At 38.1% G+C, this 16703-nt stretch overlaps 1 protein-coding gene across 1 annotated transcript in view; it reads right to left on the bottom strand.

The window, feature by feature from the left end:
* Positions 1 to 16703, bottom strand: part of LOC121312946 (integrin alpha-9-like) — a 134930-nt gene that overhangs the window by 98578 nt on the left and 19649 nt on the right. Inside the window, exons 4-10 of the mRNA XM_041244931.1 lie at positions 11879 to 12002; positions 10634 to 10701; positions 9094 to 9223; positions 5033 to 5118; positions 4253 to 4315; positions 2451 to 2588; positions 1119 to 1224 (exon numbers count right to left, since the gene is read on the bottom strand). Coding sequence (XP_041100865.1) covers positions 1119 to 1224; positions 2451 to 2588; positions 4253 to 4315; positions 5033 to 5118; positions 9094 to 9223; positions 10634 to 10701; positions 11879 to 12002 — 715 coding nt within the window. The remainder of the gene's footprint in view (positions 1 to 1118; positions 1225 to 2450; positions 2589 to 4252; positions 4316 to 5032; positions 5119 to 9093; positions 9224 to 10633; positions 10702 to 11878; positions 12003 to 16703) is intronic.

Raw genomic sequence — 16703 nt, 5'->3', positions numbered from 1 at the left:
CAATGGCCTTTAAACAAGACCATTGTGTCCAGCTTGAAATGAAGGTAAAAGTGTGCTGTTACTAAAGCTGTTAACCAAATCCGCCTGGACTGGCCTGCTATAGTAAACATAGTTTCAATAGTGAGTGGAAATAAAAACATTTCTCTCTAACACAGTGGTATTGTATGGTAGCGGGGAAATGAATGGGGGTCTGCTGAGAACAGTGTTTCCAGCCTTTTGCAGCCGTTGTTTTCATAGTTTAAATGGTCTGGGCTTTTAAACGGGGAGTTTGAACTAAGAAAAACCTGTTGTAAGAAGACCACGTTAGTAAAGGTAAACACACACATACATGCATGTGCGCCTATCGATATAAGAAGCTCATGCTTTTAAAGAACACATTACACAAGTAAAAACAAAAGCTGTGCAACACAGATATTGTGGTGATGCTTTGCTCTTAGTAATACTATACGTACTGGTTTCTTAAAGAACAGTTCTTCCTGTTACATGGGTTGTAATGACCAGTCATTAACAATACTTAGCTTTAATAATAGGGCTTCCTGTTCTGTGTATAGCAATAACCATTTGGTAAAACTGCTGTTCTGGAGCTTAAACACCCACCCGCCAAAAATAAAACAATAGGGCTCTGTATATGTTGTAGTAGATTCAGACCTACAGAGGAGCAACACTTGTTTTTGTGCTGTATATTTCTTGAATGTTATACAGTGTTAGGGTTAACTTTCCCATGTTATCATCACCCCAGCAGATGAGTGTACAGTGGAGGCGGTCGTAAGTAAAAGCACAAACACGGAAAGCACAGAGAAATATAATAAGAATGGATCGTGGCAGATCGGATTAGTTCACTAGCCTTTTGTTACTTCACCTCTGAAGGCCTGGGTTTGAGTCTCAGGTCACATGTAGAATGACATTGATAGTTTCCATACATTTACTCACTAAACAGCAAAAGCTGACTGCCAGGACTGAAAGGCTGGGTGTGTTCAGGTCATGCTTACAAAACTGTGATCTCATGGTGCCTGACTACATCCTATTCACAAGTATGAAAAATGTCACGAGAAAACTAGTACCCATGAAAAAACCATCCTAATTTTCATTAGTGAACTAGTTTGAGTGTGGAGACTGACCTGGGAAGCCGTCGTCGTCGATGTCTCCCAGCATGGCGATGCTTTCCCCAAAGTGGGCGTTGTAGGCGTTGTCCCCGTTCAGGAGCACCCTTTCCTCCAGGACCCCCTGCAATACACAAAGGAAACAGCACAGGCCAATGAAAACACAGTATGCTTTGTGAAGCTCAGACTCAGCTGGTCTGCAGGAGACAGCTGGCATCTAATCCAGTCGAGGAAACACCTGTGTGACTGCATCTCCCCTCTGGAGCTGCTACACATGAACAAGCTCACTGTGCTCCTGTGCATAGCACCGCATTAAAAATGACACGGGACTGGGTTTGTATGAAAAATGTAATAGTGGATTTATAAAGGCATATTCGGGGCCAACATGGAAATAATTTAAAGAGCAACTTCATACAGGTCTGAAATCTTGAATCCCCCTGTGTTTTATTTTCTATTCCAGTCCTGACATATTGGTGACTTTTTAAAAAGTCTAAAGCACCCCTGTGGCCCCTGCAGAGTGTCCTTACTAATACTGCGATTAACCCTGTCCCTCTGCAACACTCTGCCCTTAGTGCAGGGGTGTCCAATCCTGGACCTGGAGGGCCGGTGTCCCTGCTGGTTTTTTGTTCCAACCGTACCCTAAATTACTTAGTTGGACCAATTATGTGCTAATTAAAAGATTGCCTTAGTTAAATTAAATAAAGAAAATTAAATAACAAGTTAATCTAAACAATAAGAAATATACCTGTGTCAAGATAACTGAGATATTACGAAGTTGCTTTCTAAGCTAACAAAGTTAATTAAACGGATACATTTGATGGGTTTCAGATTACAATAAAAACCCACAACCTTGACCAAAAACAAACATTTGACCTGCTTGTGTAATATAAAAAACAAAACATGAACTGCACTTTGTTCACGTGGTCCGAAAAAGGTTTACATGTGGTCCACATACCATTCATGTTTTTGGTATTGTGTGGTTTCAAATGCTGTATTTCCACACATGAATCACACATGGTTTTCATGTGGTACTTTTGCAACGGGGAACGCGGGTTAGTCACATTGACAACGGTTTACGCAATATGCTGTTTTTAAAAGCTATGAGCTGAAAAAGATTAATTCATAGATATTACTTGTAAATAACCACAGAGAGGATAGGAAAAAGCTCTTTTGAGGTAAAGCAAAACTGCCTTATTTGTGTGAGAAGGACAACTAGTGATTCTCTAATACAGCATTAGTACTGAAATAACCTCAGTAGCAGCCTCCCAGTTGGGGACAAGATCAGAAAAAGGTATATTACTGCAAGTCATTTTTTGTACATCTGCCAGTGGATTCTTCATTGCTACTCACGTTTCCCTTGTTGATGAAGACAGCTACGTGGCCCTCGTCTCTGATCTCGCTGAACATAGGGGCCCCGACCAGCAGATCTGACAAGCCGTCCTGGTTCAGGTCAACTGCACATAAGGAGGAGCCAAAGTAAGAGCCCATCTGTAACCAAGCCGAACCACAACAGAGCATTGAGTCAGGTTACATTGCCAAGATAGACCATCAGTTTTCCCTTTTTTGGGTTTTTGCTTTTTGTTTTTCTTATGTTTTTGGTGGTTTAAGTGGTTAAAACTTCATGTCAAGTAGGCAATCATTTCAAATAATTTATTAGTGTAAATAAATAGAAGTTTCAACCAAAAAGAAAAAAAAAAAAAATCAGCCTCTCTGTGTTTCTTGGTTTAAAAAAAAAAGTGGGACTTTTCAAATACATACACAGACAGCATCAATTGTATTCCAAGGTCTACGCAACAGCTTCCAAAGGTATTTTCAACATTAGAGAATGTAAAATATTACAGGCGGTATATTTGACAAGCAAAGCAAAACTGTACATGTGTCACTTAAGCAAATACAATCTACAGAGCTCAGTTCAATCCAGGGTAAGTGACCACTAGAGCATCAGACCACTGTTTAAATAAATAAAGCGTCAGGGCTTGTTTTTTATCTTGCTATGTGTTTGTTAGGGTCAAAAACACCTTCCTAATACGATAAAAAAAAAAAAAAAGAGTTCATTCCCTTTTTGTAAAAAAAACAGAGAGCATTTTATTTATGTTCTCATATGTCCTGCAGGGATGGTAAGATTATTTCTGAAATATTTCTATTAGATTAAGAATTCCATTCCAAGTTAGCAGCTCAAACTGTCTTAAAGCTCTTTTTGATGTCAAACAAAATAAAAATAAATAAAACATAAGTTATTTTAAGGACAGTTTAGGTTATTTACAACTGACAAGCCATGGACAGTGACAAATCACTGTTCTGATATCAGTACAGTCAATTATGACAGTGACAAATCACTGTTCTGATATCAGAACGGTCAATTATGACAGTGATAAATCACTGTTCTGATATCAGAACGGTCAATTATGACAGTGATGTCAGAGCACCAAATTACTACTTCTTTACATGTGAAAGGATGCAGTTATAAGTACTATCCATGTATTATATACATGTAATGCTACAATAATAATAGCCTACTTTGGTATAGTGAGGTAAATGATTATTGTAGGAAAGACTTGCAGGAGCATAAGTGTGGCAAAGCTTTGTAAAGATCATGCTTAACCATGATAAAGCAGGCTAAAAACCTGCTATAAGCATGGAACAAAGCATTGTTAAGCTGCTGTGCAAATTAACAGTGGTTCGCAGTTATACAGAAATTCAAGGTTATATTTAATATGGTTACATATTTCAGGGTCCTATTCACATTGTTTTAGTTATTTGATTAAACAGTGCTTTGAAAAAAACAACAATATCTTTATATTGCGTCTTTACCTAGTGGACCACCATCACAAAGCGCTTTACAGAGGTAGGCTGTGAACTGTGCATTACATGCGGAGTCACTTACAATAGGACATTGATTTAACAACTCATCTACAAGGAAGTTAAGTGACTTGCTCAGGGTCACACAGTGCTAGTCAGTGGCAGTGGTGGGATTTGAACTAGTGACCTTCTAGTTACAAGCCCTGGACTTTAACCACTGGACCACACTGATTTTTATTTTATTTAGCAAAATACAGTCTTTAAAACATACCCTGGATAAGAAATACATTTTTTATACCCTCGGGTCATTTCAGTTTTTTAAGGAAAGTAAGATTTCCATCTTGTATGATTACCTTTTTCCCTGAGGCTTGAAAAATCTTCACGAGGGATCCCCTCTCTGTTTTAAAAATGTAAACCTACAAAAGACAAACATTTGTAGACAGTAATGCAGGTTTAGTAATGATGGTGTTATCATAGCCAGGACACCTAGTCACTGAAAGAGTATGACGTCAAATAAAACTTCTGTTTTAAAAATGCCTGCAAACATTCTCAGTGGTTTTGAGTTCTCAAATCTCATGGTTAATACCAAGGATTCCCTAAGCAAGCTCAGAAGTTAGTTTGAGACTGATATTGAGAACAAATCATATTCATTATTAAATATTTTGAAGATAAATATATTTAACAATATACAATACAAAGGTAGAGGCTAAAACAGTCAAAGGAAAACAAGAAAAAAAGATGTCTGCTATGTATTTTGAATGTGTATAGTATTACATATATTTTTAAATGTAAGATTTCTAAACATGTATCTTGTCTGAATACAAATTCTTACTGATTGTTAAAATAATGACAGCTAGTCCACATGAGCCTATTTGAATACTCTGATAGCTGTTTATGTACCTGAAGCTGAATCAAGTTGTCCTCTAGATGTATAACTACTTTATGTAACACTGGTATCATAAGTGTGTGACATGGTGGTGTTTATTGATGAATAAAATATGTAACAATTTACAAATAACATAGGTTACTCGAGCACTTTGGGTTAATATATATATATATATATATATATATATATATATATATATATATATATATATATATATATATATATATATATATAAAGAGTGGCCCACCTTTCCTACTCCCCCATCCTGTGGAGCACCTCCAACAACATCAGTGGCAGTGGGCAGGGAGAAGTGACCGGCCGTCACAGCATATCCTAAACAGGGAGGGGGCAGAGAGAGAGGAACAAGACTGTGAGGAACTTTCCAAGTCAGCTAAGTTGTGTTACAGCTGTAGGGCTGGTTTATAGAGACACCTCCTCTTGCTGCTCGATCAATCCAGCATCCGGAAAGGACCAGTGATATGACCTTTCACCTTTGCAAGCGCTCAATAAACACACTGGGAGAGTGACTCAGAACTGTTTTTAGCAGAAGCGATAACATAACATTTGTAAAGGGGTGTGCATCCTCAAGTTACATCATGTGCAGGATGGGATCTCATATTGTTCTGGTGCAGAGACTACAGTTCCTGCCCTATACAACACAGACATGTTCACTTTCATAATCTTCAACTGGATTGAGCACAAGATTATCGCATGTTTATTGTTTTGTACAAACTACACAAGCCCACGGTACAGTGCCATACAGTGTGGATACCATTATAAAAGTTTACCAAAGTATTTTTGCAGTATTTTAACCAGCTAGTGGTTATACTATGCATTTACCATAATTTGCCCTGGTTTGCCATGTTTATTAATATGTTTTACCATATTTACAATCCTTACCTATGCTTTATCATACATTCACTATGTCTTATCACACTTTGCTATGCTTTTATACTGTGGTAAACTTTTATCACGGTAAGGCTGCTGTTAAATGATTAACACCCAAGCTTACCAAAGACAGGAAACTGTCTCCGGAACTGTAACCAGATCACCCACTAATAGGAAACTAACTCAGATTGTTTACAGATTACCAAATATATACATACAGTGGCTTGCAAAAGTATTCAGACCCCTGACCAATTCTCTCATATTACCGAATTACAAATGGTTCATTGAAATTTTGTTGTGTTTGATATTTTATTTTTAAACACTGAAACTCAGAATCAATTATTGTAAGGTGACATTGGTTTTATGTTGGGAAATATTTTTAAGAAAAATAAAAAACTGAAATATCTTGCTTGCATAAGTATTCAACCCTGTGCTGTGGAAGCTCCCAGTTTGCACTGATGAAAGAAACTGCCCTAACGAGGATACAATTACCTTACCATTGGCCTCTACCTGTGAACCATTAAAGTTGCTGTCACATATTCTGGATAAAAACCCCACTGTTGAAGGATCATTGGTAAGGCTATGAATCTGAAGGAAAATGAAGACCAAAGAGCATTCTACAGAAGTTAGAGATAAAGTGCATAGACAAATGCATAGATTAGAGAAAGGGTACAAAATAATATCCAAGTGTTTGGATATCCCAGTGAGCACAGTTGGATCAATAATCAGGAAGTGGAAGCTGCATCACACCACCCAGGCACTGCCAAGAAAAGGCCATCCCTCAAAACTCAGCGCTCAAACAAGGAGACTTGTGAGAGAAGCCAGAGAGAGGCCAACAATCACTTTGAAGGAGCTACAGAGTTCAGTGGCTGGGAGTGGAGTAATGGTGCACCAGTCAACCATATCAGGAGCGCTGCATAACACTGGTCTGTATGGGAGGGTGGCAAGAAAGAAGCCGTTACTCAAAAAGTACCATCTGAAAGCACGTCTGGAGTTTGCCAGAAAGCATGAGAGTGACCCAGCTGCGATGTGGGAAAAGGTTTTGTGGTCAGATGAGATCAAGATAGAGCTTTTTGGCCAAAAGTCAAAGCGCTATGTGTGGCGCAAACCTAACACTGCCCATGCCTCAAGACACACCATCCCTACAGTGAAGTATGGTGGTGGCAGCATCATGCTGTGGGGATGCTTCTCATCAGCAGGGACTGGGCATCTTGTTACAATTGAAGGAAGAATGGATGGAGCAAAATACAGGAAAATACTGCAAGAGAATCTGCTTCTGTCCGCTAAAAAACTGAAGCTTGGGAGGAAATTCACCATTCAGCAGGACAATGATCCAAAGCACAAGGCCAAAGCAACATTGGAGTGGCTCAAGAACAAAAAGGTGAATGTCCTACAGTGGCCCAGTCAAAGTCCTGATCTCAATCCCATTGAGAATCTGTGGCACTATTTGAAAATTGCGGTCCACAAGCGTCGTCCAACCAACCTGAACAACCTGGAGCAAATCTGCCAAGAAGAATGGGCCAAAATCACTCCGACACTGTGTGCAAAGCTGGTACATACTTACCCCAAAAGACTTAAAGCTGTTATTGCAGCGAAAGGTGGCTCTACCAAATATTAATGTGTGGGGGTTGAATACTTATGCAAGCAAGATATTTCAGTTTTTTATTTTTCTTAAAAATATTTCCCAACATAAAACCAATGTCACCTTACAATAATTGATTTTGAGTTTAAGTGTTTTAAAATAAAATATCGAACAGAACGAAATTTCAATGTACCATTTGTAATTCAGTAATATGAGAGAATTGGTCAGGGGTCTGAATACTTTTGCAAGGCACTGTATATATATATATATATATATATATATATATATATATATATATATATATATATATATATATATATATATATATAATTACAGACACACACACACATATACACTGAACAACAATATAAACGCAACATGTAGTGTTGGTCCCATGTTTCATGAGCTAAAATAAAAGATCCCAGAAATGTTCCATACACACAAAACCCTTATTTCTCTCAAATGTTGTGCACAGATTTGTTTACATCCCTGTTAGTAAGCATTTCTCCTTTGCCAAGATAATCCATCCACCTGACAGGTGTGGCATATCAAGAAGCTGATTAAACAGCATGATCATTACACAGGGGCAACTTGTGCAGGGGACAATAAAAGTCCAACCGGCCTTACAACCGCAGACCATGTGTAACCACGCCAGCCCAGGACCTCCACATCCAGCTTCTTCACCTGCGGGATCGTCTGAGACCAGCCACCTGGACAGCTGATGAAAATGGGGGTTTGCACAACTGAAAAATTTCTGCACAAACTGTCAGAAAACGTCTCAGGAAAGCTCATCTGCGTGCTTGCCGTCCTCACCAGGGTCTTGACCTGACTGCAGTTCGGCGTCGTAACCGACTTCAGTGGGCAAATGCTCACCCTTGATGGTCACTGGCACGCTGGAGAAGTGTGCTCTTCATGGATGAATCCCGGTTTCAACTGTACCGGGCAGATGGCAGACAGCGTGTATGGCGTTGTGTGGGTGAGCGGTTTGCTGATGTCAACGTTGTGAACAGAGTGCCCCATGGTGGCGGTGGGGTTATGGTATGGGCAAGCATAAGCTACGGACAACGAACACAATTGCATTTTATTGATGGCAATTTGAATGTGACGAGATCCTGAGGTCCATTGTCGTGCCATTCATCCGCCGCCATCACCTCATGTTTCAGCATGATAATGCACGGCCCCATGTCGCAAGGATCTGTACACAATTCCTGGAAGCTGAAAATGTCCCAGTTCTTCCATGGCCTGCATACTCACCAGACATGTCGCCCATTGAGCATGTTTGGGATGCTCTGGATCGACATGTACGACAGCGTGTTCCAGTTCCCACCAATATCCAGCAACTTCGCACAGCCATTTCTGATCCGCGCCCTTACCTTCTTTTTTTTTTTTCTTTTTTTAAGGTATCTGTGACCAACAGATGTATATCTGTATTCCCAGTCATGTGAAATCCATAGGTTAGGGCTTAATGAATTTATTTCAATTAACTGATTTCCTTATATGAACTGTAACTCAGTAAAATCTTTGAAATTGTTACATGTTGTGTTTATATTTTTGTTCAGTGTGTGTATCTATATATATATATATATATATATATATATATATATATATATATATATATATATATATATATATATAATAACAAAAAGAAACAACAAAATACTGATGAAGTATAGGATTCAAATGAAAAAATAACAATTTAGAGTTTATTTACAGTGTGTTTTTGATTTGTCATTTTTCTTAGGAAGTGCTAATAGTGGGTCACAGTGCCTAATGCAGCTAAACAGCTGGGCCTCAGGTAAAAAAAAAAGGTGGGGAAGCCCTGCTCTAGCTGACTGTACCTAGATAGCTGTATCTGCTTGCTCCGATGGACCCGTCCCGCAGCTTGTAGGAGGTGTTGTCAGTCAGGTTTAACACTTTGACTGTGCCTGTCCAGTAGTATGACCCGGGGGCTCCCATCACTACCAGCTCCTGGAAACCATCAGGAAAGACAGGTGAAAACACTCCCCTATACATACACAGTCAGCCAGTATACATGAACACACTGATAAACATTTTGAAACATAAACACTATTGGCACTACAGAAATAAAAAACACCCCTTTATAATTGCAGTGTGTTACTCTGAACAAACCCTAACAGAACCACTAGCAGCATTACCCTCAATGCATGTGGAACAAATATAGCAGTGGTCTGGATATAGCAGCAAACTGGTACAGATATGAAAATAAGAACATGCGACGATAAGAAAATGCATGAGTGAGAGGCAGCCATTCAGCCCATTAGTGCTCATCCAGTTCCTAGTAGCTGATTTATCTGAAAACTTTGTCAAGCTGAGCATCAACAACATGACAAGGTTACCCATTCCATACCCTCACTACTCTATGTGTGAAGTGTTAAGTATATCTGTCTATATGGTACCATGATACTATGTGGTCCAGTGGTTAAAGAAAAAGGGCTTGTAACCAGGAGGTCTCCTGTTCAAATCCTAGCTCACTCACTGACTCACTGTGTGACGCTGAGCAAGTCACTTAACCTCCTTTTGCTCTATCTTTCAGGTGAGACATTGTTATAAGTGACTCTACAGCTGATGCATAGTTCACCCACCCTAGTCTCTGTAAGTCACCTTGGATAAAGGTGTTTGCTAAATAAACAAATAATAATAATAATAATAATAATAATACTGCAATAGATTGCCAGCACTATGTGATACCATTAATATATAAAATACTATAACATTGTAGTACCATTCAAAATCACTGGCCTTTAGTACAGAACCACTGCATTGCCACTGATGTGCCACTACTGCATTGCCATTGAAAGTACACTTTGGTAAGGAGAAAATCAGACAACATTTCACCAATAAACAATGAAAAGATTATCTCTGTCCATATCCTTGCATCATCAAAGCATTATCTCAGGCTTTAAACTTCTTTGTCTTGCGTGATTGCTTGATCTAAGCAGGATCCTTGTGCTTTATCTGCAATCATAACTTGCAATCATAAGGTGCAATTAACAGCATTTAAAATTGATCTTGCTATACCATGGCCTCAGGACATTTGCTTTAACTTTAAACAAAAAACAGATTCTGGATATAAAAAGTGGTTGCAAATGATAAGAGTACTGTTCATCATAGCAAATATGAAAAAGTTATTTGAAGCCATGTTTTTGCCATATTTTTCAATATGCTTTGCTATACCTATCTGGACTTTACATTGCTTTACATGCTTTCACTTTGTTTTATTACACTTACACACCATGCTCTTACTGTGGTAAACTTTCATAAGAGGTAGACTGCTCCCAATTAGCATGTTTGGTTACAGTAAACATGTAGTGGAAGGACTATGTTTGTTTATACTGTAGTACATAAGCCATTACGTACCTCAGTAAAGAAGCCTGCAATTCCAGCTTGGCATGAGCCATGTTCTTCTCCATATTTCTTTTTATACTCTACAAGAAAAACAATCCACAATTCATTTACTTTCAAGCTCGGCCAGCATCCCAGGCCAAGACTAATTTGAATTCTTCCTCTATCCCCAACACAGGCATTCACAGCCAGTGTCATATCCAAAGGAAATATGTGTTAAAGCAGCCATATTTAGCTAACATTAGCACTTTTTGGGTGCATTCTCACTTTACAGCAAATATTAGGCTTGGACCATTTCAGGCAACTCATTAGTATTACAAGTGAAAGTGGTGCACTTTGGAGATATCTGTCTGTCTGGGGTAATGAAGGAACTGCAAGGTTGCCTAAATGAACAGAGAGTTGGATTTCATTGAATATCTGCTGTACAAAAACTCTTGTCAGGACAAATCAATGTGTAATTTAACATATGTAACAACAGGAGGAAAATTACAGAGGTCTTTAAAAGTTGAGGTATCCCTTTTAAAAGGACCATGCCTATTTTCCCAGAGCCCAGTCTAAGTGTAGGGAAAGAAGCCAATCAGATCACTTCGGAATGTCTGTTGATTGGCAGTTATACCACTGTTATACAATAATGGCACGCCTGTGAGATACCTGATTGCTTGAAAAGTGTGTAAAACACCAATAGAATCATTTTAAAAGGCTGTGGGGGCATTATGGTCCCAGAGGTGTATATGAATGGGCCTAAAACAATAATCACAGTAAATATAAAAATAGCAAATTCATATGAGCATTATCCTCAATTTAGTGTTTAAGAGAATTTGTTTCTTTAAGCAGTCTTTTTAAATCAAGCCTTGACAATTTCAGAGAACTAAAATTAGGTTCTGACCTATTTTCACACATGCAGCCAATAAGATAAAGAATGAATTGGTCTCCAACATAAAACTTTTCTGCTTAGTAGCATCAGTGTACCACCCAGGCCAGTTAAGAGCACTGACACTCTAGGTCTTGGCACAGTTATCTATTAGTCTTATTAATTGTACTGCATTATCTGCAATAATCATGTTTCTAACAGTCATATTAAGCTAAAACTGATCAGCGCCACTACTACTGAAATGTTTATTTTCCTGAAGACAACCCCCCCACCCCCCACCCCCATGGCAAAATCACAATTGATGGGAATTGGAATGTGAAGATGTTATTATTATCCTGCCCTAACACACTCATTTACACACAGACCAGCAATGGCAGTGCTGTGTTTACCTTCGTAGCATGGAATGAGATCTCGTCCTTTGCGCTGCAGGTTGGGTGGGATGATGGAGCAGAAGCCATGTGGCAGGATGTGTTCAGACCCATAGAAGACGTTCTTCCAGCGGTGAGCACAGGCCTTCAAAACACATAGGAGGTTTCGTTAGGGAAGCGAAGCAAGTTACAGTACATTTATGAATTTATAATAAATATTCATTGATTGATTGTTAATAATAACTGAAAAATGTGTCCTTTACAAGTGCGTCCCAGATGACTAGACTAACGTTTGTTGCCTTCACAATAGGGAAATCTATCACCCACATAAAGAACATCCAGGTAACAATGCTGATACCACTTTTGTTATTTCCATATAGGCAAGCTAGTGTTTTATATAGACACAGACCAAAATAAATGCCTTTAGCTGGCTTTAGAACTTTGTATTTTGTTTTCAATGTTTAAATGTACAGTGAACGAGATTATGAAATCAGTATTAAGAAATCAGAATGTTTTGGCTAGTTGGAAAAACCTGTCCACTGGGGTCTTTGCAGGTGCTTCAGTTGTTTTTTTATTATCAAAATACAGCTATGTATTGCAAATCTTGCACAGAATTAATATAATGCATTTTGTGTTAACATATTTAATTACATATCGCTTTGCAGTTTTCCATATACAGTACTTAAAAAAAAAAACAGACAGAAATAAAAAAAGTGACATTTCGAAATCTAACATGAAATACTGTACCACTATTATGGCTTTTGCAATATCATGTTGTAGTTTCTTTGATTGCATGATGTTAAATACAATATCTAAATTATGTTCATATAGTTTGGTTTTTGTTTTTGTTTTTTTAATTATGTTTCAATCCTAATATTCTAGGTGATGCAAAATTTTGTCCATAGCTGTTTACATGTGCGCCAAAGTCTCCTGTATTCAGAGGTGGAAATGTAAAACTGAGCCAGTGGTTGGAGGTAAGATAAAGATGAAAGGCATCCCATTATGAAAGGTTAGTGAATCAGCCAGCTGTGCAACCTCTCCCCATGGGATATCTACTTTAACCTGTACTGGGCCTTTGGTCTGGACATTTTACTAATGAGCCAATGACAGGTCATAAAACTATTGTTAAACAAAAAGGTTGTAAGTGTCCAGCCTGCAAAAAAAATGTGGTCTCTTTAAAATTACACTGCCTCTATCAGGCCAGGGAGTGTTGATCTTGTTGGGAAACTGAAATCTTGTGAGATGGCACAGCTAACCAGGTTTAATGCAAGCTAAAGTTTAAAATACAGTTTAGGCCAATCTTCTTAAGAAATTACCTAAAACAGTAATTATAACCCTTAAATACTATGCATAAAACACACATTAGAAATCCTCCTTTCGTATAATGATTTGCGTTCATTTGTGTACACAATCAGTGTTTGACAGCACTGTTTCTGAATCTGTCAACAACGCAGTCAGAAACTCCCCAGTTGCTACTGATTTTTTTTCCCCGTCACTGCATTTTCTTCTAGATTACATTAACACGTTCATGTGTTTTAATAGAACGCTGCAAAAAGTGCAATTTGTTTCAGCTGAAACAGAAACATTATATTTTCATGGCAGTCAAAAACCTAAAGAGCTATATTGTTGTTTTGTGGTTTGTGTTTTTGGTCATTTATCATACTTGATGAAACAGAACTCCAGTATTGAAATGAATGCTTCTATATTGGAACCGACAGTACTGTAAAACAGAAAAAACAGGCAACATAAAAGTATTTGAAGGATGATCTACTGAATTCCTAAATTCTGCCAGAGTTCAGAACATTATCTGGTGCCAAGTTCCAGATTGGCTAGGCAGCTGAGAGTGCTGCATAAAGATCTGGGAGGAAGGTAATGTGATTTCAGGATTAACACAGCAAAAAGTTATCAACAAATAGTGCCTGGACATTACAAAATAGGTAGTAAGGTGTTTAGTGAGATTTTAGCAGGATCTGGATATACTCTTAAGAAAGTGGTCGCACCTGGTATTTAGATATGTTTGTAATAGTTCAGAGATCGGATATTTTCTGTGATATGAAAAGCCTCAATTTGAAATGGGGTATGCTGCTTCTCTTGGAGTCCTTCGTGAGCACACGCAGTACAGCACCCAGATGGAGCAAAGCAGACACACTCGTTATCCCAGGTGCATGACACACAATCCACTGTGACATCACTCCTGAGATAAAGAACGCAAACCAGTGACCACACAAAACACATGCGAGCAAAAGACAGCAGTTAACTATCAGGCTTGGCATTGCCAAAGAGAATTACATCATGGCACTGCAACAGCATTGCTGTGTAAAAAATATGAAATTATTACCACATTCCTGCATGAAAGTCACTGAGTCACAATGTAATGTTTTGGTTTTTTTTAGTTTTTTTTAAAAATGTTTTTATTATTAAGTACAACATTACAGAAACCCATTAGATGGGAAAAACTATTGCAGATACAATATTCTTTATTCAGGCTGTGGAAAAGCTCCTTGTTGGATTCCCTCTGGGGAAAGAGTAACTCCACTAAACAGAATGCTGGATTAAGTCAGAGAAGTATAGTGGGAGAGGTTCCATCTCTCTGTTGGCCAGACTGTTCACAGAATTTACAAAACGACTTTCTAAACTCTATTTATAGTTCTGTTCTTTGATGCTGCTCAACTGAAGGGGAAACCGTGGCTCTTCCCCTGGGAAAGCTTTTCTGTTTTTTTACTTGTCTATTTGTGCTGGGTTCTAAAACAGAATAATCTTTTTGCCTTCTGTTTCTAAAACAGAATAATCTTTTTTGCCTTCTCAGTAGCACTAAAATGTATATATATATATATATATATATATATATATATATATATATATATAATATATATAATATATATATACAAGTTGGGCTGTCTGGGGAAGACTGAAGAAGCAGGATAAGTTCAGTACACACTTGCTGGGCCTGATCAGTCTATATGTGCTCTGTTATACCTTTTCTAATTCCATTAAGAACGGGATCTGTTTTTAGGTAAAACATTCCTAAACGAATAATGTGAAATGTTGGCAGCCAGTTTAGATTACTGAAAACCTTTGACATAGACAATAGTCATCGATTTCGCACATTTATAATAAAATTGCTTATCCAAAACTTCAAAACTTCAAGCAAAATGTAAGGTATCCATATTCTTTATAGCATAGGCAATAGTTGGATATAAAGAAACAACAGCAAGGTGTGATACATTGTTTGCATAGGGATAGAGCATCAGAGAGAAGGGCACTTTAATGTTTGCCTGCTTTTCATTTAATACATCACTCCGAGATACCTGTTATGTGTGACTGAAGTGTATGCATTGTGAGCAGTCTGACAGGAACAGTTGTTAATATAAGGCTATGCACCCCTGACAAATGTAAGTGGCGACCGAGATCCAGGAAAAAAGTGTCTGTATTATTTAAAAGCAAATACCAATACAAAATGTTGACTTTAGGTAACAACTAAGTTACCTACCACAACAAAAATACAATCCGCCCCAGCCCCACTACACCCCTGATTTTAGCACAGCACAGGAAATGTTATGTTTACACGACAATTTATTTCACAACTGAGAAAGCAGTTCAGTACAATAGCCGTATAACTATATACCATTAGAATTTCTACCCACTTATTAGGACATCAATGGGTTGCTCAAGAACAAGCACAAATTAATAGTCATTCACTCATCTCAGCCACAAACAGTATGTTACCACATGACCTTAGTGGACAAGGGTCAAAGTAGCATCCAGAGTTTATAGCAGGTAACAGTCACAGCTTCTTCAACTGCATGTGGCCATCTTTCGTATGGCCAAGTATTTCATCAAACCCAATGTGGACCGCTGCCCAGTTTTCTAACCACTATCCAACCCGGGCCTCACTGTAAGTTTGCTCAAGTAATGAACTTGAAATACTACCACCACAGTATAATAAGCAACAAAATACAAGGGTGAACTACATGAAATGAACTCACTTAAACTTCAGTAGGCCTCAAAACATAAACCACAAAGAAAATGGCTGGTATTCCATGTTTTGTTTTGTTTTTTCTTTAAGAAACATAAATATGTTAATAAAGAAAGAACAGGATTTTAGATCCAGATTTCACCAGAGGAACATGTGGGCTACACTATTAGCGAACATAGACAAATTAGAGAACAGACAACAACATGGAGCAGATATATAATGACGTTTTCTGTTTTATTGTTCCCACCATTTTTTACATGTGCAAGCAGACCCACAAGGACAGCGGTACCTCCATAAAGGCTTTGAAAATGACTTGAACAGATGCACTTACTGCCCCTGTCACCCTAATCAGTCTCCTTTTTTCTTACTAAATACCTTGGTATACCTGAATAAATAATCATACCAGCTTCAGAAATAGGTAAAAGATTTTAATAAGCAAGATGCAGTGGTATCCCATTTACTACTGATAGACAATACAGCTGGATGATATCTTTATTCTTTATAAATGTAGAGTTTTGGTAAATACTGTGTTTATGAAACCGCTTTCTAGCTTCCCTGTTATTAAGGTCCCATTTTGGGCCTAGTAGCCAAACCACCATTTTCAAATTTGGTGCCCTCTATTAATCACCTTTTGCAGGTTTTAAGTTCAAGTTCATAAGTTTAAGTTCATAACCACAAATATATTATGGTTTTTGAGTTAATCAGTCAACATTTCTTCCAAGGTGGTCAGTTACAGTCTTTTTCTTCTCTTGCATTTTGAAGATGAAAGAACCATGACTCATTATGATAGGACTAACACCCCACTTATCAACAGCAGGCTCTCCCACTACTCCCCTGGCCTTGTCTGCAGAACTCAGGGGGCTCATTACA

The sequence above is a fragment of the Polyodon spathula genome, chromosome 3, assembly GCF_017654505.1.
Source record: "Polyodon spathula isolate WHYD16114869_AA chromosome 3, ASM1765450v1, whole genome shotgun sequence".
Classification (NCBI taxonomy): domain Eukaryota; kingdom Metazoa; phylum Chordata; class Actinopteri; order Acipenseriformes; family Polyodontidae; genus Polyodon; species Polyodon spathula.
The sequence above is the reverse complement of the archived record's forward strand: the minus strand, read 5'-3'. Positions and strand labels throughout refer to the sequence as shown.